The sequence below is a fragment of the Eublepharis macularius genome, chromosome 9, assembly GCF_028583425.1.
Source record: "Eublepharis macularius isolate TG4126 chromosome 9, MPM_Emac_v1.0, whole genome shotgun sequence".
Classification (NCBI taxonomy): domain Eukaryota; kingdom Metazoa; phylum Chordata; class Lepidosauria; order Squamata; family Eublepharidae; genus Eublepharis; species Eublepharis macularius.
This window is the reverse complement of record NC_072798.1, coordinates 8,699,315-8,721,430: the sequence shown is the minus strand read 5'-3', so window position 1 is coordinate 8,721,430 and position 22,116 is coordinate 8,699,315. Positions and strand designations below refer to the sequence as shown.

General features: G+C 44.4%; 1 protein-coding gene across 2 annotated transcripts; it reads right to left on the bottom strand.

Annotated features, from left to right (window-relative positions):
- Window positions 1-3,818: 3,818 nt before the first annotated feature.
- Window positions 3,819-22,115, bottom strand: RBM17 (RNA binding motif protein 17). 2 transcript variants are annotated; one of them, XM_054989384.1, is made up of 12 exons: window positions 21,977-22,115; window positions 19,012-19,152; window positions 18,390-18,506; window positions 17,098-17,264; window positions 16,236-16,333; window positions 14,364-14,420; window positions 11,936-12,077; window positions 10,475-10,626; window positions 8,058-8,134; window positions 7,140-7,238; window positions 5,345-5,417; window positions 3,819-4,121 (listed from the first exon to the last, which is right to left on the bottom strand). In XM_054989384.1, the coding sequence occupies exons 2-12, from the start codon at window positions 19,132-19,134 to the stop codon at window positions 4,018-4,020; spliced, it is 1,209 nt and encodes a 402-aa protein (XP_054845359.1). In that variant the 5' UTR covers window positions 19,135-19,152; window positions 21,977-22,115; the 3' UTR covers window positions 3,819-4,017. The 2 variants fall into 2 exon arrangements, with proteins under 2 accessions (XP_054845359.1, XP_054845360.1); XM_054989385.1 differs by having other exon boundaries at window positions 8,058-8,131.
- Window position 22,116: the final 1 nt, after the last annotated feature.

Genomic DNA, 22,116 nt, shown 5'->3' with positions numbered 1-22,116 from the left:
GACCAGGATGCCTACATTTCCCATCAAAACTCGAGGGAAGCTGACAAGTGTCCAACCTGTGTCAGGCGTCACTTGTAGCTTGGCTCTCAGCTAATAGGGCCTGTCTCTCCTTAGCTCTGCCCCAAAGCAAGCTGCTCTTCCAAGGCAGTAGCTGAACAGGAACTTTCCCTATTCCATTAAATGGGCAGTCTGTGTTATGCTGATAAGAGAAAATGGCAGAGGGGGTGAAAGGCTGAACATTCACATAGGGGCTGGTTGCAAACACACACAGACACACACACACCTCAACTATTACTTAACAAACATGCAGGAGTCCAGTATCTGGCCCACCTTGATTCTTAACAGAACCGGCTTAGAATGTCAAGAAACTCTTGCAATGTATGCACAACAATTCCCCCCCAAGCATTATTTCAGCAGGGTAATTTTAGGCATTTTAGCATATAAATACTGTAGGGAAACTGCTGAGCCCCATGTCTTCACCCTCTGTCTGGCAGTCACATTGTTCATGGTGAGCGGTAAAAAAACAATTCCACGGTTGTTGCTAAACCACGTTCCAACAAAACGGCATTTATGTTTAACCCAACCCTACTGCACTCTGTACGGTCACCTTACAGCAATCTCAAATTGCATTTTGAGCAGGAAAGATGGTTTGCACTATATGAAAGATTCCAAATCCAGATCATTAGCAAAGTGTCCGTTAAAACGATAGATACAGAGGAGTTAGCCTAATTAGTCTGTAGTTGCAAAATAGAGTCCAGGAGCACTTTTAAGACTAAATATAAAGTGGTGCTCCTGGACTGTTTACGATTATAATTACAGGCAGGGACACTGGGGTGCAAGGAAAAGACATCTGTGGGGGAGGGGGGCATGGCAGGTGTTTGGCTGTGCATAGACCAAGTTCCTATAGGATTTGCCATCAGAGGGATGCTGTGGAGATAAATCAGAAGAGAATGATGTAAGCCGCTTTAGGTCCCCATTGGTGAGAAAGATGGGGTCCAAATAAATAAAAAGCCAGGAAACCAAGCACAGGGGGTGCTTAACCAAGCGTTCCCCCAAATGCAATGTTAGCCACAATTTTTATTCCCTACCCTGCAGAGTGGATTGCAGTTACACAGGATAAGGGAAAAGGGTGTATTTGAAGAGACCAGTAGACTGGATACTGTGTCCCTATTAAACACAGCATCAGGGGCAAGAGTTCGGCTCCACCTTCCAGGCTACAGCCTGTTTGCTTGATACTGCAAACTGCATGGGAGGTATCAAGAATCTCTTCTTTAGCACTGCTCGCTGTTGTACTTCCTGGTATGACGTCAGGGGCATAACGGAACCCTGGGTTGACTTTCTGCAGTCCGTGTTACTGCAGCATGCTGCATGCATGAATGAGGATGAGACTCCCAGCAACCCAAGCATTCAGTTTGGGAAAACGTAGTTTCTAGTCCTCAAGGTAACAGAACCAAACCAATAGTATCTGAAGAAGGGAGCTTTGACTCTCAAAAGGTTATACCTTGAAAATCTTGTTAGTCTCTAAGGTGCCACTGGACTCAAATCCTGCTGAACAAAAACGGCAAGGCTGGACTAGTCTAAGCAGGAGTGCCCAATTCCAAGAGGAAAAGTGCTCTCTGTGTGCAGGGGCGGGGGGTTAAGTATTCTTCCCCCCACGCTTTTAAATCCTTCCTTACCACTTTTTCTGAAGCTGTGGCAAAATGCCAGCTAGGGAAAGCAAGCTCAAGGAAGAATTAACAAGCTCCGTATTTTCCAGTTGTTTAGTGGTAATCAAGTCCTGCTGCCAGATCTTTCACATTTATTTCTCCCGAATGGTGATCCGTAACAACTTACATCATTCTGTTCTCCTCGATTTTAGCTTCATAACAACCCTGTGAGGTTGAGAAGGCTGACAGTGTATGACTGGCTCAAAGTCATCCAGCAAACTCCCACAGCAGAACGAGGATTCGAAACCTGGGTCTCCCAGACCTTGGTCACGCCACCTCACTGGCTCTCCAGCCAAGCTACACAAACATTTTACTAACCTACTTAAAGAGCAGCAATTTCAAATGTTATAAGCAGTAAACATGGACTTTCCGCCATATGCAATCAGGCCAAAGGGGTGTGCCATATATACCTGTTTTTACACAGCTTGTTGTATCGACTCTTCAAATTCTGGTCTTGATTTTGTCATTCTGCCTCTATACATTGCTATACACCCGAGTCCTAATGTTTATTCCGGTCTCTGATGCTAATCCTAACAAAAAATTAACCAATTCAATCATGGAAATCGGGTGAAATTTAAGGCTTCTTGCTTCTACCAAGCAACCTTGATCGCAAGCAATTCCAAGTTCAAGTAACAGTAGAATCAGATGACACTTAGTGGAGACAACAAAGACTTGGTTGATGTGTTGTAAGAGAGGACAAAAACTGAGTTTCCGCACATCCGTCCACATTGTCCCAGAAGAGGTGACAGCATTTCATTGCTGATTAGAGGAACCGACAGAAGTAAGAAAGAGTGCTTTCAAAATTAACTAGAAGTGAGGAATTATTAGTGGTCAGTAACTGAATACAGAACCAGCCTCTTGAAAATGGCAGCTTTCCCATTTTGAGAAAAAAGTAAGTTTTCTGTTTTCCAATAGCTTCTGATAGACCTGAATGCATACAGACAAATGCTGAAAAACTGAGATGTTTTTTGTTTGCAGTGGAGGCCAGAGCAGGATATCTAAGGGGCAGGAATCGAAGGCACTTTGTTTTTCTGTTTCATGGAGGGGGCAATGTAAAAGGGAATAATGAGTTCAAGTCTTATTTATTTAACAGGCATTCAACTATGCTGAGGAAAGGGTGGATTACCTTAGTGCAGCCCCAAATTTGTCATCCTGTGTAAATCAAAAACTCGGGTAGTTGAAGAAATAATTACTGCTGCAGTCCTAGCCCTCCTACAATAGCATCTGCCCCAAAAACATATTTGCAGAGTAAGTCAGTTTGCTCTGAATGCAGGTCTGCATTCACCTTGTTCTCTAAATTCACTGGAACAGGATCTGTGTGTCTTCATTCTTGCTTCTGCTTTGGAAATTGCTGCATCTTTCCTTAAATCAGGACAGGATGAGAGGACTAAATGATTACCAGTGCAATCCTACACAGTTACCCCAGTCTAAGACCACTTGACTTGAGTAACTCTGCACAGGATTACACTGTAAATGGATGGGATACCAAGGAGTAGAGGAATTGGGAGGATAAATGCTGCAGTTGGTTGTTCATCCAGTGTGGAAGCCCAGAATATAGTCACAAAAGGCAGGGTGGAAATCTTGGGTGCACAGAAAACAAACAGTCTCATCTAGTATCAGTCCTTGGACATTAGGGATGGGTAGAAAGACATTTTTTAAAAGGCTGCCTGCCTATATACAACCAGAAACACAGGAAACACCAGCCCACACTTCTGACAGTCTAGTCTCCTAGGAACATGAAGGTCTGAAGCTGCCTCGCACAGAGTCAGCCTATTCAAGCATCGTGGCAGGACAAGTGGTTGTCCCCAAAGTCCTTGGCTGACATATTTTGCCATCGTTAGCCCTAACGTGGAGATGCTTGGGACTGAATCTGGGACCTTCTGCACGGAGAGAACCTTCACCCAGTCTGTGGGACCGTGACAATGCTGCAGACTGCTGTAGGGACAAAAAAAACCCCATCCGCTTTCACTGCTACCCCACCAGCGTTCCCAACAGGAACACAAAGGAGGCAAACCGTTACCTCGTCAGCAAACTGCTAATGCTAAGAACATTCTGGAGCAGCAGAGCAAAACACGCTGGATCTTCAAGGGGAAGGGGAAAAAAAACAGGCTGTAACTTGAAAGGGATTTTATAGTACAGTAAAAATAAAAAAAACTGTGTCCATCGCAACAAACATGAAAAATCCATTCTGGGATTTCTTCCAGTCCATTTTTTAGAAGAGAATCGATGCCATTTTTCGCTGTTCTCAGCATACAGTTAGGAGGGAGGGGAGGATGCCCAACAGCTGTGTGTCCTTGTGGGGAGGGGGGTATTAGACTTGCTCAGCGAGATCCAACACTCTGAATTTGTCCAGGTTGTAGAAGCAGGCCTTCACCACTCGGCCTCCAAAGTACCTTCCATTCAGGTCAACCACCGCTGGAAATCAGGCAGAAAATATACTGTTAGACACTGGCTTTATAAAGTAGCAAATTAGCTAGGGAACCACAAGTTGAAGGCTGTGGACCCCATTCTGCTAAGGTCTGGCACTCCCCCCCCCCCCCACACAAGATGCTTTCCAGTTGGCGCAAGAGCCCTCTCCCGGATCCAATCCCATACCAGTTTATAAGGAATGGGGAGAGATGGGGAGAGGAGGCAAGGAAGAGGGAAGGAAGTAAATGAATTCAGTTTGCTATGCTATGCTAAGCAGAAAGTATAAGTAAAACAAAGCTAGGTAATATATGATGCATAAGTCCTGACCTGGATAGCCCAGGCGAGCCTGATCTCGTCAGATTTCAGAAGCTAAGCAGGGTCGGCCCTGGTTAGTAATTGGATGGGAGACCTCCAATGAAGAGCAGGGTTGCAGAGGCAGGCAAGGGCAAACCATCTCTGTTAGTCCCTTGCCAGGAAAACGCCACCAGGGCTAGGACTTGAGAGCATTCTCCACCACCATAGGATGCATAATTTCCCCCATAGGGTCTTTTCACATTCTTACATGGGAAGGATTAAAAAACACGAATGGCCGCTGTATCCAGTCATTCTCAGAGAAAAGGGGGACGGCTTGTACAAGGATCACCAGAGTGATGCATATTCAGGGATGGCGCCAGGGTTTCTGGCACCCATGGCTGCCCCTATGTGCACCCCCCCCCCGGACTGTGTGATGACGTCACTGTGTGTGATGTCATCACACAGCAAGCCGGCCCCATTGGCCGGGGGGGGGGGGGTTGGGGACGGCACGTGGAGGCTGCCCGTGCTCCCAGTCGGGCACGGTGGGTGGCTGGGGAGGTTCTGCACGCTGCCCCGGATGCCTACCGTGCCTGGCTCGTGGCTGCTGCACCCGGCCGGGGACATGTGTTGTTGTTGGTGTAGGTGGCATGGGGCTGGCCCGCTGCAGCAGCTGCAGGCCAGGCACGCCAGCTCCGTGGCACGCGCCTCCGCCCCTGGTGCCCCCTCCGGCACCTCAGTACTCAAGGAGGGGGCCAGCCCTGCCTCAATGGGCACGCTGGCCCTGTGCATTTTACACATCTAACCCCATCTTGATCAGCAGGGAATAGGATACAAGGTATAGTTTTAACAGCTACACCATCCCAAAAAATAACAACCATATGCAGCTTCTGGTCCCAAGGTTTTGGAAGCAAAGAGCTTTACAGTCAGCCACTTACCTTTAATTGCCGATTCCACCCTCTCAAACTCTAAAAATATTCTCACAGCTTCATCGTCAGGAGCACCTGGAATCTAAACATCAAACAGACACAACTGGAATGGGGGACGGCTCAGATCAGAGAAAGAGAGTGAAACAGAGGAGATTCTGCCTGAAGCTGGCTAAGGTGCTCTTCCTAGTCAAAAAGGATCCCCGAATACTGAGGACTGCCACTGAGAAACATTTAAGCTAGGTCAAAAAGAGTCCAGTAGCACCTTTAAGACTAACCAATTTTATTATAGCATAAGCTTTCGAGAATCAAGTTCTCTTCATCAGATGCCTGATCAAAACTGGCACTTTTGATCAGGCATCTGACGAAGAGAACTTGATTCTCGAAAGCTTATGCTATAATAAAATTGGTTAGTCTTAAAGGTGCTACTGGACTCTTTTTGATTTTGCTACTACAGACTAACACGGCTAACTCCTCTGGATCTATTTAAGCTAGGGAATCACATGTAATTATCAGACTTGACACAAGCAGCAGGAGACTGAGGAAGTAAAGAAAAAGGACTAGTTCAGATGGCAGAGGGTTGCATTCGACTACATTTTGTGTGTGTCAAGAATTCCCTACAAACAGAAAACAGGTTCAGCAAGGACCGTTTCACTTTCCCTTCCTTTTTCTTGTTGCACTGGTTTTCTGTTTCAGAGGCGTTTTTTTAACCTAGCAGAGCATTCCAAAGTGCGATCCTCCACCTAGAGTCCATTTCCGTTTCCCTATCTCGTTCCCCTGCATATGTGAATGAGGGCTGCTTCCCGCCTGCCTACGGAGTGATGACTCACTCATGTCATACCCAAGCAAACGTAGGAACAAATATTGACTCATCTGACACTTGCAAGAAACTAAAAAACTAACAGTGCTATTCAAGGCTGAGAGGCTTTGAGCAGTACAGGAAGTTATCTGTTAGGGTACTACTCATTCCAGAAGGACAGCTGAGCAAAGTCAGGCCCAACAGGTAGAGCTTTCCACACGGGATCCTGGTCTTGCCCAAGGTCTGCAGGGCCTGCAAGACAGAGACGTCCCGCCAGGCCTTTGGCTGAGGACTGCCCCCTTCCCTGACCGCCATGCCTGCCTCTGCAACTGCCCTGGCCCTACATCACGGCTGTGCCCGTGGCTTTATGGCAATTTTACAGAAGCCTGGTACTATTTAGAGGCGTCTGCATTTTAGCTGTCATATTGGTTTTATATTTCTTAGGATGTTTTAATTGTATATGCTCTGTTGTAAGCTGCCTGAGCTTGCTTGCGGGAAGGGTGGGATATAAGCCAAATAAAATAAATGTATCAGCCAAGCTTGATTTGAGGCCCATAAGTGACGCTTTGGTACTCATTTGATGGTGTGTTTACCAAGATTTTTTCCTGCTGTTTGGTACTAATAATGTGGGCTTGTGGCCTACAGCTGCTTCCTGCTGTCAGAAGGGCACTTCCACGACCACCAGCCGAGGCCATCTCCCCACTCCCCACATTTTGCCCTGCGCTGTTCCCTGTGAAGGGGGGGGGGGGTGTCAGGGAAGTCCCATTTCACCGTCTCCTCTCACGTGTCTCATTGCATACAAGTGTGGCGTTTTTAAAAAGGTTTTAAAAAGGAAGGGAGCACAGGTTTTAAAAAGATGTTTTCATTTTCCTCTCTCCTCTCCACTTTAACAAATCGATGCCTATGTTGGTAATCTGCCATATTTTTTAAAAAAAAATACTGTACAGCACTTAGCGATGTTAAGAGCTGAAGAAACAACAGTTCACGCCGGGAAACACTGCTTCTTACCTCAAAGATGACGCACTTCCCAACTTTGCCGTATTTTTCACATTCTTCCTTGGTTTCGCCTTCGAGTTCCTCATCGACCTCCCCAGCCCCGACCATATTCTGCAAGAAAGAGAAGCCAATTCAAAAGGTGGGTTTCTGTCGTGTCTGCACCCATCCATGCCATTTATGTTTCTCTGATCTAATATACTGATCTCATGCATTGCTCATATGATTGTGTTTTGTTCATGTGATTTTGCTTTGTACTGCAGTCACATAATCAAGTACCCATGTTGACCTGCTTGAAAACTAAAGTGTCTGACTCCCAGAACAAGCAATTGTTATCTCTGAAAGTATGCTCAGTGACCTTGCAGCTGTACTGTAACTCTTCACAGGGGTAAGAGGGAATTTTGATTCCTTGTAATCTTCTGCCTTTCTCTGTCCAGACTAAACTATTGTGTTCTCATGGAACTTTTTAGGATTTTCGCGCCTAAATGCTAACTGCTCAAGGGGAGGGGGGAACAATGTTCCTTATATCAATAGTGCATATGCTTATATACTCATTCCTGCCAACCTATCCCATCTATGGATGTACCCATGAACTTAATGGATCTCTGAATAAAGACCTTTTCAACCAACGCACTGGAGTGCTTGCTGTGAGGGGTCTGGGGGGTCTATCTGCCATGGACTGCCGTCCCTAGAACTGACACTAAAAGCAAAGCCGGCATCTCCACCCACCAGCCTGATTCCCCAAGAAAAAAAGTGGATTTTGCAGAGACGGAGGCTCAGAAGAGAAACCTGACAAAATGAATGAGCCCTTCCTTCCTTCCAGAATCTACAAACTATGACTTTGCTGGATTTGTGAATGAACTACCAGGATGCCAGCTGAAGGCTTCAAAAAACCTTTAACCCATGGAGTGACGTTCGAACCGAGGCACTTACCCTTAACAAAACCACCTTGGTGGGGCACTTCAGTATCTCTGTTAAGGGGTTCGAGTCTGATTTCTTGGATGCATCTGCTGTTCAGGGAAAAGCAGGAAATGGCGCTAAGTTAAAATTCTAAATCACTACTTCATTCAAGTGACAGCTCTGCCGCTACATACACTGGGCTGCACACATTCAGCAAAAGCAAAGAATTTAATATTGGAGGCCACAGATTTCAGTATCCTAAGAATCTAGCTTTCTGTTTAAAAAAAACAAGGTGATGAGGGGGAAAGAGACTGCACTTCAACATTATGGATGCAACGACAGGCTTCAAAGTGGATAAGTGCTGCCAGAGAACCTTGCTGAAGCCAAAAGGGGGCTGAGTGTGAATTCCGTAGGTCAGGGTAGTTTATTAACGCTCTGCAAAGCTCCAGCCCATCCCCTGATCAGAAGAAGTAACTATTTATAGGCACATTTGTTCCATCTGTACAATTACAAAAGCTGCAGCCTATTCTTTATTTGTCTGGATTCTGTTTTTAAAAACATAAGGCCCTGGTTTTACTTAACCAGAGGTGAGGAGGGTTCCAACCAGAAACAGGGCTTTTTCAGAGTGGCACCTCACTTAAGAAATGCCCTTTCCCTTGACAAACAGTAAAGAACACAGTAGCATCCTTAAGACTAACCAACCTTATTGTAGCATAAGCTTTCGAGAACCACAACTCTCTTCGTCAGATGCAAGAAGTTCTCGAAAGCTTATGCCACGATAAAGTTGGTTAGTCTTAAAGATGCTACTGGACTCTACTATTTTGCAACTACAGACTAACATGGCTAACTCCTTTAGATCTTTCCCTTGAAGTTTGCCAGTTGCCTACATTGCTTTCCTTGGAGTGCCAGGCCAAAACATTTCTATTCACCCAGGTTTTTAATTAAGGGGTTGATTTTTTTAAACACTAGCATGGAAACTTATTTTAAACTGTCCATGGTCTGTTTTTATGATCAATGTTTTTATGTTGGGATTTTTTTTTAAATGCTGGATTCTAATTAATATCTTTTAATGTTTTGTTTTCTTTTTTTTATTTTGTAAGCCACCTCTGGCAGTTCCTGGACAGCCAGCATAAAAATTCTCTAAACAATGAATAACTGGAACCCTAAGTGAGGAACCCAAGCAATTCAGTGATTGGTTGTTGTGGATTTTCCGGGCTGCATCGCTGTGGTCTTGGCATTGTAGTTCCTGACGTTTCATCAGCAGCTGTGACTGGCATCTTCAGAGGTGTAGCACCGAAAGACAGAGATCGCTCAGTGTCAATGTGTGGAGAAGATGTTAGCAGGTGATTTATATCTACTCAGGAAGGTGGGTTTGGGCTAAGTCATCCTGTAAGAGTTTCCCAGGGTGTGGAATGCTAATGGAATGCTAATGCTTCACTGAATCCTGAGGAGGTTCTTTTGTATATGGATTGGTGCTTGATAAGCTAATCTTATCTGCAGGGCTATTGTAAGATGTAGAGTATTTTGTTAGCCTGGTGTTTTTCAGGACTGGAAACCATGCCCTATTCATTCTTAAAGTCTCCTCTTTCCTGTTGAAATTGTGCTTATGCTTATGAATTTCAATGGCTTCCCTGTGCAATCTGACAAAGTAGTTGGATGTGTTGTCCAGTATTTTAGTGTCCTGGAATAAGATACCGTGTCCTGTTTGAGTTAGGCTATGTTCAGCCACTGCTGATTTTTCAGGTTGGCCAAGTGATTCAAATTCAGTGATTGCTTAAACCTCTGTATCAAAATAAACAACTAGGTGAAAGGTATTAGCTCCAAAAATCCTACAGACATAATCTCAGCCATTTCTCACATGCCTCAGACCTGAAAATGACTCAGAGAAGTAGTACGGTGACTTGAAAATCACAACATGGGAAGTTAACCTGACACAGCCATGTTATCTAGCACGTGAAGAATTCTGCACAATAGCTGGTTGCCTGGCAAGATTGCCATGGCTCAGTTATCATGAACTAAGTTTTTTCAGCTCACAATGGTACAACCTGTCCAAGGAGACGGAATCAAAAGGTATTGTGAGTCAATGTCAAAGTGTCCCCACTATATGCAGTGACTAAATTGGGTGGCTTTTCCTATTGGCAACTTAATTCTCTACGACAGCAAGCAGGCCCAGGTGAAATGCAGCAACTGACTTTACAATGACATAAAAAAATGCATCAGAAAAGAAGGCTCTGAAGCAAACAGACCAAAACGGTAAAAGGAAAGAGGAAGAAAAGAAAAAGAACGGCAACTTCTAAAAAGACCCAACTTCTACTGACATGGATATATGGACAAACTGACTCGGTGTAAGGCAGCTTCACATGTTCACAGATGAAATCTTTCACCAATTTCACCTCGTTGCCACCTAGGAGCAAGCCACCCCACTTTTCAGCAGAGCAATCCCATGTTACCTTTATCAGCAGCATCACCAACAATGATTTTGCCACCCCTCTTGCTGGTTTTCTCTACTGACAGCGCAGTGCTCAAGCCCTGTTCATGTTTCCCAAGTCCCTGGCCCTCTCGGAAGCCATACTTCTGCATTATCTTGTGCGCCACTGTGCCTCTGCAGGTAGAGAGAAGAAAGAAGGGTATTTTGGGCAATCAGTTATTTTGCAACATACGTGCACCGGGAGGCAAAAACAGCCAACGTGTTGCTGTGGCTACAGTTCTGGGTTAGAATTCGCCGTGTGATGAAACTTGCTAGGTGACCTGGGCCACTCACTCTTAAGCTAACCTACCTCACAGGGTTGTAGTGAGGATAAAGTGGAGATGGAGAGTACCAAGCATGCAAGCCTGAGTGCCCGGGAAGAACGGCAAGATAAAAATGTAATAGACAGCATGCAGCCAGCAGGATGCAGGGGTCAGTGTGTCGGACGAGGATCTGCGTGACCCAAGTCTGAATCTCCACTCTGCCATGAAAGTTGACTGGGCGACCTTGGACCAGGAACATGCTCTCAGCCTAAACTACCTCACAAGGTTGTTGTGTGGATAAAATGGAAGAAAGGAATATAAGCTGCTCTGGTTTTCCACTGAGAAAGGTGGGGTATACACGAAGCAAATAAATATAATAAATAAATAAAAAGCAACATTATCTCCAGAGCTGGGCTCTGGAAATATGCTTTGCTATCACACTGGGCACCCCGACCTATATAGCCTAGGTGACCCTGATCTCGTCAGATCTCAGAAGCTAAGCAGGGTCAACCTTGGTTAGTAATTGGATGGGAGACCTCCAATGAAGACCAGGGTTGCAGAGGCAGGCAATGGCAAACCACCTCTGTTGGTCTCTTGCCATAAAAACCCCACCAAGGGTCGCCATAAGCCAGCTATGAATGGAGGGCACTCTCCACCACATCACACTGGGCAGAAACAACTCAACTGGTTCTTTTTTCCCTTGGAAGACTCTACGGGGGTATAAATTCAAAAAAGGTGACTGGCACACCTCACCTTGATTTATACATAAGCAGTCGGGAAAGTGGATACGCCCCATGTATGACGTTGCCAAAGGAAGGTAAAAAGACAAGTCTATACTGCTCACATTATGAACGGTCCCAGGAATCAGATTTGAATACTCTAGGAGCTGTAGTTTGACTGCCCCCGTTCTAAGAAGCTACTGCTTATCTTATTAGGATAGAGACATTGGAAATCTCACATCAATCATTCTTTCACTCGAGAACCCTTGGGCCTGTGAACCTGGAAGTCCAGGCAATCACCTGTCACTTGATATACGCTGACTTTTGTCAACGCATCTCTGAGTTGCCATTAACATTTTGCCCAAAGACACCACCCAACAGTTGCTGCCTTTATGGCAGAACGTCCTACTGTGGCCCTCTGCTGGCATTTTTTATGAAAGGCAGCTTGCTGTGAGCACTCACCCCATGTTAGCAAGGAAGGAATTGCTGGGGCCTGTCGGGGACCGAGGTCTTTCAGGCTCATCGTACATGGGAGGGGGAATGGCTGCTTTGGAAGACGAACCGCGGGACCTCGATTCTTCTTCGTATGGGAACGTTGACACGGCTGGAAGGGAGAAGAGTTATTTACCATTCAGGCAAAACTTTCTGGGTCTCATCTCTAAAATTGGATGTGAACATTTTATTTTAGGGCCCATCATCGGCATTACCAGAACAATGGGATCCTTTTGTCTCAGTTATAACCTCTCTGTTCTCCAATCTTGTCTTGCAAATCTATTATAGGAGGCACATAACACCTAATATTAACAGCGGACCCCTCCACTCCAGCTCCTCAGAACTTTATCCACATCTTTCAGTTTGCCTCCTCCTCAAGCCAGTGTGGCGTAATGGTTGTGGCTCTAAGGTTGGAGACCCCTAGGTTAGAGGGTCAGACAAAGATCTGGGAGACCCAGGTTGGGATCCCAAGTCTGCCATGGATGATTGTTGGGTGAGCGTGGGCTAGTCCTACTCTCAGCCTAACCTACCTCACAGGGTTGTTGTGAGGATAAAATGGAGGAGAGAACCACATCAGCTGCTTTTGGTCCCCTTTGAGAAGAAAGGTAGAGTAGTAATAAATAAAGGTGGAGCAGTAAATTTTTCATACTTCCTAATTGTGCACTATTGTTTATTATTATGTTGAATCAAGATAAGATTGGCTGTACTGCTGACATAGGGAGCCTGTGTTTTTTTCTTCTGGAGCAGTAAATAAGCCAATATATCATGGATCTAGCATCAAACCCATTAGAAGTCACCTATGGCTATAGCTGCTCAGGTTAACAGTGACAAACTTTTAGCCGGAAACAAACACAACACAAAAAGTATCTCAGCATCTCGTGCTAGGGGAATCTGTTCAATGTCAAAATGAATCCAAGAACATTTCTAGCCCTCTTGGTCATAAACCAAAACTGACCACAGTAATCATGTAGCTAAGGCGGCTTCATGCATCAGAACCGGGAAGAAGCCGCGCACGTGCTCAACCATAAATACCCTCTCAGGCAGACCAGAACAAGAACGCAGCTTGACAGGGGCACACCCAAGTCAGTGAAAGCTCTTGCTGCACCTTGGAGGTGCTGGGGTGTACGCAAAGGTTTCTTTCAGGCAGCAGGAGCAGATCAAGATCAGAGTGTACAGTAGCACCTAAAAACTTCCTGTTTACCCAGGCTTTAACTAAGGGGCCAACCTTTTATAATGTGCTTTCAGACAGCCTGAAAACTTTTATTCAATTTAAGCAGCATTATGTTTTATGCTCCAGCTGGGTTTTAATCAACCCTTTTTACTACTTCATCTCTTTATTATGTGCTATTCTGTAAGCCGCCTTGGGAAGGTTCCTCCAGAAAGGCGGCATAGAAATTTTCCAAAGAAACAAGTTAAGTAGTCAAAATCTCGGGCTGCGTGTCTTCTCCCATTACTTCTGATTTCATGCCAGACCAAAGGAATTCATAGCAAGAGTTTTAAGACAGCTATAGCGTTCCCTGGAAAGAAACAGACCAAATTACATGCACACCACCGGCTTCTCAACAAATTTAGAACTGCCAGATAGATGCTCAAAACCGTTTCCCAACAGAGCACCTAAACACTGTAGTTATCTTGCCATCTAGTGGACTAACGCAGCATTTCTAAGACTTCAAAAAACCACCTTTAATTTAAGCTCCCTTATATTTCTGCAACTCGTGGAGCCCCAAATACAAAAAAAGACCACGTTCTTTTATACGGTGCTCTTCACAGCCTGCACCCCACCCCCACCCCACTCTAATCCTGCACACATCCATTTAGTTCACATCCAGCTAGAAGTGAACTGGGCTCAGACAAGAGAGGGGCAAAACATCTTATTCCTTCCACAGACTCAGCTCTTCAACAGAATAAAACAAGAACCAACAAAATTTTCTATGGTATAAGATTTTGAGAGTCCAAACCTGCTTCGTCACATCTGGAGTCTAACAAAGTGAGCTGTGACTCATGAAAACTTAAGTCTCTGCGATTGATCTCGAAGGTGATATCGGACATGAATTTTGTTCTGTCACTACAGATTAAGACGGATACCCATTTGAAACACTTTTGCTCTGTTCCCACATTTCTTCAACTCTGTATTAGATATCTGCTTGCTTTAAATCTTTGCAAATCTGCATCTGTAGACCCTATTGCTTTGTTTATAGAAATGTCCTTGAAATGGACTGTACTACCTCACACTATGTGAGCAGTTACAGCCTGATAAGCCAACTAAATTCAGCCGACTTAGAGAGATGTGACTGTGCTTAGAGCGCTCAAAGTGTCTGTGAGAAAGAGTACCCCTAAAACAGAAGTTCCAAATGCTACTGATTTTATCATGTTCAAAGAAAACTTAAGATTGACATACGTTCTTTGTCCTTCTCAACCAAAGACGTAGGCGGCGCGATAGCTGCTCCTCCCATACCTGTAAAAGAAAACAAACATACGAAAAAGAAATCTGAGCGATACTACAGCAGGCTATGGGTTTATTTATTTACAGGCCATTTTTCTCGCTGAGACTCAAGGTGGATTACAGGATAAAAACCAGCACGATCACGTAGCATAAAACCACTAGGATTAAAGAATAGTACGAACAGCAAACATCTAAGGTGAAAGACACTGTAAACAACAAAGGTGGATTAAAAGGTGTAAGACAATGTTGTACACCTGCAAAAATCATTGTAGAGGACTACAATCCTGTTCCATTATAAAGATACCATCGTGGCCTGTTCCAATATACTACAGTTCTAATCTATTTTTTAAAATGGCCTCTCGGATTTATATGGACCTCCGACTGAGAAAGGAACCCCAAAGCTCCACCTGCCCTGAACTGCTGCAGGCTCCAGGCGAGGTGGCTTCTGACTCGATGTACCAAAATACAAACAAAGGAAAGCATGGTTGTTGTGGGTTTTCCGGGCTGTATTGCCGTGGTCTTGGCATTGTAGTTCCTGACGTTTCGCCAGCAGCTGTGGCTGGCATCTTCAGAGGTGTAGCATCAAAAGACCGAGATCTCTCAGTGTCACAGATCTCTGTCTTTTGGTGCTACACCTCTGAAGATGCCAGCCACAGCTGCTGGCGAAACGTCAGGAACTACAATGCCGAGACCACGGCAATACAGCCCGGAAAACCCACAAAGCCATCGTTCTCCGGCCGTGAAAGCCTTCGACAATACAAAGGAAAGCATGTCTAAGAAGATAAGAGGGGCCACAGTGCAGTGCCGCTTTGGCCTCGCTAAGCACCCAGCTTCAGGCCAGTACGTAAGTTAGAGACCTGGGGACCAGGTCTCCTTTTTTCAAAACATGCAGCTGAGCCCTGCTTGAAGGAATTCAAATCTGGCACACCCGTGCCACTAAGATGATGTCCAGCACGGAGCAACTGAATGTAATTTTAGTTGAATGATGGCACAAGAAGGACTGTATAATATCCCCTAGCCTATCAGTTGTGTTACACGTCTGTCACCACCAGTCCTAGCAGACACTTAAATGGTCACTCTGAGCAACAGTGAAAGGCAAGGAGATAATGGAAGGAGAAGGGCCAGGGGTTTGGTGGCTCATAAAGATTCCCGGCTTTTCAATTAACAAAACATTCAAGTCGATACGCTGCCGAGAACACAAGACAATACAGCCTGCTTCATTAAGCCTGGAGCTAGGTCTCAGAAGACCTATAATGCAAACCATTCCCTGTTCCTGAAGCCCATTAAAACTGGATTGACTCTTTAGCGTTCTAAGTAATCAAAGATGACTCTGCCAGTCAGAAAGAATAAATGCTCATGGTACAGCGGGCTCTCTTGGCAAGATCTTCATCCTGCCTCACTGGCATCAAGAATTTAAATAGCATCTTTTGAGTTTTCAGACATCTTCACAATCAGACTGTACCATCTCTGTTGTACAGATTCAGAACAGAGGCAGGAGAAAATCTCCTCCTACCACCATAACCCTGAATTATGATACCGTACTATCACTAAAGCCTCTGAAATGTCCTCTCACTTAGCTTGAGGAGGGTTCTTAATCCTGGATGGTGAAACCCCCTAAAGTATCTCCAGTAGGGAGGAAGGCAGCCTGACTCCCAAGTGGCTTAGCTAGGGAAGCTCCTGCCCCCCAGGCCCAGGACCTGATCATCCCTCGTATACAAAAAGTCAAAGAGAATTAATATGATGCAGAAGGCCCCGTTTGTAGTCAGACAGGGTGGTTTTTAGATCTGTTATCGGACGCTGTAATTTAAGCATTGAAATTTTCCTTACTTCGTTTCCGCCTCTCCCTTTCATAATCTTCATCTTCATCAGAATCTGGATCCGGTCGTCTTGAGAATCCACTTGCCTCATGCCTGTCTTTGCGCCTCCTTGCGTTTAAAACAGAAATTAATAATGAAAATATAGTAACATTTGATTTATATACTACCCTTCAGGACTTAACACCCACTCAGAGTAGTTTACAAAGTATGTTATTATTATCCCCACAATAAACACTCTTGTGAGGTGGGTGGGGCTGAGAGAACTCTGAAAGAGCTGTGACTGACCCAAGGTTGCCCAGTTGGCTTCAAGCAGAGGAGCGGGGATCAAACCTAACTCTCCAGATTAGAGTCCTGCCGCTCTTAACCACTACACCAAACTGGCTCTCATGACAATCACCCAGTGAGGAGGTTTGGGATGAGAGAGCTCTGAGAGAGCTGTGACTGACCCAAGGTCACCCAGCTGGCTTCAAGTGAGGAATCAAACCCAGTTCTCCAGATTAGACTCCCATGCTCTTAACCACTACACCAAACTACACCAAACATTAAGAGGAAAATCCTTTAACATGAATATCTAGGCAGTACACGATATAATTATGTTTTACTTAAAAGAGGTATAAAATATAAATATTTAAAAACACAGTTTGGTTCCAGTTCGGGCTAATAACTGCCTCCCCCTATACTAGATTAATATCTGGAGAGGTAGAGGGGGGGAAGTCATGATTCAGTTTTAATGGCATCTCATACTGTATAGGTTATGTTGCACAGATAAACAGATTTATGCTGCTGATTCTCATTTATGGTTTGGGGTCATGCCCTTACATTTAGATATTCTAAAATATACATTTTAATGGTTTATAACTTGAGTGGCTCACTTTTCTCTTTCTTCAATCTCTTTCTGCCTCTCCAGCTCTCGCTGCCTCTGTCGTTCTTCCCGCTGGCGTTTTACCACTTTCTCATAGTCATTGGGAAACATAGGGTCGTACTCGTCAGCTAGAGGGATCAATACATCACCTGCAGAAAAACCACTGGGAACAGGATCCTGGAACAGAAGAAGTGAGACACGGCAATTAAAAACAAAACCAGTCCAGCAAAGCCAACGAGCTTCTGAGTGCACCTGGTCCTTCCAAAGTACTGTGCAAAAACTTAACTTTTAAAACTTCTAATACAGCAACTCCCCTGCCCTCCAACATCAAGACTATGGCTGCTCTGCTACTGATATGCACAAACGTGTGCCAGGACACACACCTGACTTGCACTGTGCTGCACACTCAACGTGAAGCGAACAGCATCGCAAAGAGGTACTGACACTAGGCCCGCTGCATGGTGACACGCTGGACCATTTGCGTGCTGTTTACGAACAGCATTTGAAGGGGATCGCTCTGCACTGCAACATTCCCGTTTACACTGGGACACTTTGATGTCCTATTATTCTTACTACCCACATCATACGTACTTCAGCCAAACTGCAAATGCTGACAGATTGCTTCAAAGTGCAGGTCCTTTCTGTATGGACCTCAAACACATTTGTAGGTGTCTGTTCTGGCTGTCTTATTCGGGAAGGTTACCTTGGGTCAGTCACAGCTTCTAGCTCTCTCAGCCCCACCCACCTCACAGGGTGTTTTGTTGTGGGGATAATAATGGCATAGTTTGTAAACCACTCTGAGTGGGTGTTAAGTCATCCTGAAGGGCGGTATATAAATTGAGTGTTGTTGTTGTTGTTACTATTATTATTATTACTTGGAAGCAGAGCTTTCTTGGTGGCAAGGCTATAGAACTCTCTCTCCACTTCCTCCGCAAGAGGTTTATCAAGCACCCGTATTACTCACCTTGAGGCAGCTTGTTAAGACATCCCTTTTCAATGTCTGGGATTTTCTGTCTCGTATTTGTGACCAGAGATGGTAATGGTGGGAGAAGGGGTGAAGCTATTACTTGCAAGTTCTGCTTGCAGGTTTCTTAGAAGCACTTGGATACTGAACAGGATACTGAACTAAAGGGACCTTGGCCCCAATCTAACACAGCTCTTCTCATGTTCATGTCTTGATCATTATTTCCTCCAGGAGAGGTTCACTGAAGAAAAGTCATCAAGGTGTTTTTCCTGTAACTTGCCGTAGCTGCTTTCTATTTAAGATTCCTCTGATCTACTCTTTTCCAGACCCGCTCTTACCTTCAGGCCAGCTGCCACATGCGGTGGGGTGTCGACAATCTGTCGCTCATCAGAAGCACTGCCTCGTTTCAGATCAATCACCGGCGCAAGAACTGTGCTCTGCTTTGTTCTCTGACTCTAAAATTAATGTAATATAAATAAATTATATAAATAAATAAACCCAATCTCGGACAATGCTCTGGTAGAGAAGTCTCAAGAGTGCTTTTTACACATGTGCAAAGTAAGTCCGTGGGGGTCGGTCATCAAGTGATACACAAGCATGTGCAAAAATGTTTTCCAAAACTAAAATGACGTATTTGTTTTTCTTAAACAGTAGGTGTTATAGAATAATTATATGGTTTTTTATTTCAAGGCGCTGCTACCTCAAGCTATCAATAAAAGGACAGTGCATTCTGCCCACACAGGCAGCTGCCTTGTACTGAATTAGACCATCGGTCCATCAAGATCAGTATTGTCTTCTCAAGCTGGCAGCAGATCTCCAGGGACTCAGGTGGAGGTCTTTCGCATCACCAATCACCTGCCCCTTTTCACTGGAGATGCTGGGGACTGAACCTGGGACCTTTTGTGTGCCAAGCAGGTGCTCTACCACTGAGCCACAGCCCCACTCAAACTACCACCATACCTTTGCTTGAGTGAGCGCTGCTTTTTTCACTTGCAACTGAGACTGCAAAAGTTTGAAGTTTTTGGACCAGCCTTCTGTCTTGGAATCACTGGTCTCCACTCCCAGGTCGTCATAGAGAGACATTTTCTTTCCCGTTCAGAACTGCAAGACAAAAGACGATCTGAACTATATCACTTAGATTTATCAGGGCCCTTAGTTTGTTTTTGCCATGAACTTTAAGGATTTTTTTAAAAAAAGAATATAATTTGACTCCCAAATGTTTTTCCCTCTAGTACTTAGCTATTTGTTATTTTGGATGAACAGCTGCCTGGTACTTTACCTTCAATAAGCTATAAAATCAGAAGGTGCACAGAGGTTTCAATAAGATTCATAAGCAAGTATCTGGTGATTTATGCTCGGACTCTCAAAAGCTTATTGGATTGGATCCTACCTGGCACAATAGAGGAGGCAGGGGGGTCCTATCAAGAGAGCTGCTGTAGCATACTGGTTAAGTGATTGGGATACAAATCAGCACTCTGCTGGTTCAACTCCCACTACTGCCATGAGCTCAGCAGGTGCCCTTGGGTAAGTGGTTGGGTTGAAAATCAGCACTCTGCTGGTTTGACTCCCACTATTGCCATGAGCTCAGCAGGTGCCCTTGGATAAGTGGTTGGGTTGAAAATCAGCACTCTGCTGGTTTGACTCCCACTATTGCCATGAGCTCAGCAGGTGCCCTTGGATAAGTGGCTGGGTTGAAAATCAGCACTCTGCTGGTTCAAATCCCACTGCTGCCATGAGCTCAGCAGCTGGCCTTGGATAAGCCACTCCTCTGGGCCCCAGTTCTCCAGCTGTATTGTGGGGATAATAATAATACTGCCTTTGTTCATAACTCTGAGCAGGTCCTCATCTATCTAGAATAGCAGTATATAAGTACCCTGTTGTTATCATCAAACCCACAAAAGGCAATAAAGGAGATTACAGTAGCTATGTGCATAAAAATCCATGGTGGAGTAAAGAATTGGCAAGATCATCCTTCTTCACTTGCGTGCCAGATGAAAAGTTGGTAGGCTCCAACCCAGCAAATGTGCTAAGTTCTCAGAAGAGTCTTTAAGTACAGCTAACCTGGAATTTGCGTCCCATGGCATGTACAAACGCTGCAGGATATAGGGACAAGTATCACTGATCCAGGGATCTGTGTTGGCTGATTTAAACTGCATGCATGGCTAGCTTTCCTGTTTCAAAATTGCATGCATGGCTAGCTTTCCTGCAAGATTCTGGTTCAGGAGCATCCTAGAGACCAACTAGATTTCCACGGTATGAGCTTTTGAGAGTCAAAGCTCCCTTCATTAGATCAATGAGATTTCCAGGGTATGAGCTCACACCCTGAAAATCTAGTTGGTCTCTAAGGTGCTACTGGACCCGAACTTTGCTCTTCTAGTATAGACCAACATGGCTATCCACCTGAAACTGTCTTCCGTGCAATTCCTGTATGGTTTAGCATTAAACTGCTAAACCACAGCATTAAAAATTACCTTAGAAGCATCCCTAAAAACACACCCCTTCCTGAATTTGGAAAGTAATGTTAGAAAGCACGGATGTTAATAGCCACAGATTTTTTTCTAGCTGGTGCATCAGTAAAGAAACTTAAATCTGACATAAAAGCTCAACAAAATGCGGAAAGAATGTGTGCAGATGGGACTGGGCTATTTTTTAAAAAAAATTTAAATAGTTCAAGCACCACAGCCTAAAATAAACAAATCATTACACATATTTATCAATTATACCAACACTGCACCTTATCACATCCTTTTTCTATGTTTTTAATTAGTTTTATTCCAAATGTGTCCATAAGCCCCTTCAAAGAGATTGCTCGAGGCAGTTCATTCCTTCAAAAAGGAAGGGATAACACTTTTTAAAAATCTGCACAACAACCCTGAGAGGTAGTGATTAACCAAAGGACACCAAATAAGCTCTGTGTCAGAATGGGCATTTGAACTCAGATCTCTAACTATAATATAGATCCAGAGGAGTTAGCCGTGTTAGTCTGTAGTAGCAAAATAGAAAAGAGTCCAGTAGCACCTTTAAGACTAACCAACTTTACTGTAGCATAAGCTTTTATACTACAAGCTTGTGCTACAGTAAAGTTGGTTAGTCTTAAAGGTGCTACTGGACTCTTTTCTATTTAACTATAATATACCTATGAATATTTACGCCTATCTTAAATTTATTAAAGATACAGCTGTGCTGGATCAAACAATCTAAGTCCAGCATCCCATTTCTATTCAGGGAAGCCCCTTAGTTTTAGGGGTTTTTTTTAACTAAAAAGGATATTTTAGCCTCAGAGGATCTTTTAAAGATGGATTTTAATTTTTACTCTATTTGCATAACCTCTAGTATTAGTCGCATCTGACGAAGAGAACTGTGGTAAAGTTGGTGAGTCTTAAAGGTGCTACTGGACTCTTTTCAGTATTAGAAGTGTGTGTGTGTTGTTTGAGAAAAGGGATTTATAAGTGTAAATCTTCTGAAAGGCACTCTGCACATGCTCAGAATCCCCTCTTACTCCAAATACTATACATGTTCTCTATATACAATAAGCTATACCTATATCTTTTCCAAAATATAGATTATGGTATATATAGGGCATAAATAATATATATAGTAGTATATATTATATGTATATTCAAAATCTGCAAGATTCACCGCACTATATTCACAATATACAATATACACACACACATTCAAAATGGGAAAGATTTGCCATACTTTTTATAGAGCCGAGCGCCTTGCAATGAGGACGAGGCAGGCAAACAAAACGAACTAACTTAAAAATAAATTCTCAGTCTCCATCCTCTATTTGGGTGACCTCCTCCTCCAGCTAAAGCAACCCCCAGACTAGCTATTCTACCGCCCGTTGTTCTCATCCTCCCTTCTGAAATCCCTATTCACTCTCCAGCTCCTCGTCGCAAGCTACGAAGGCCGTTCTCACCCTTCCGGACTAGGCCTCAAGCCGGGACCCCGGGTAGTTTTCGAAGCCGCGCAAAGCGCCTCCTGTCCGGCCAGGGCAGGCCCCTCACGTCACCTGCGACACCCACCAATCAGCCTCATGGAGCAAAGCGCCAGCAAAAG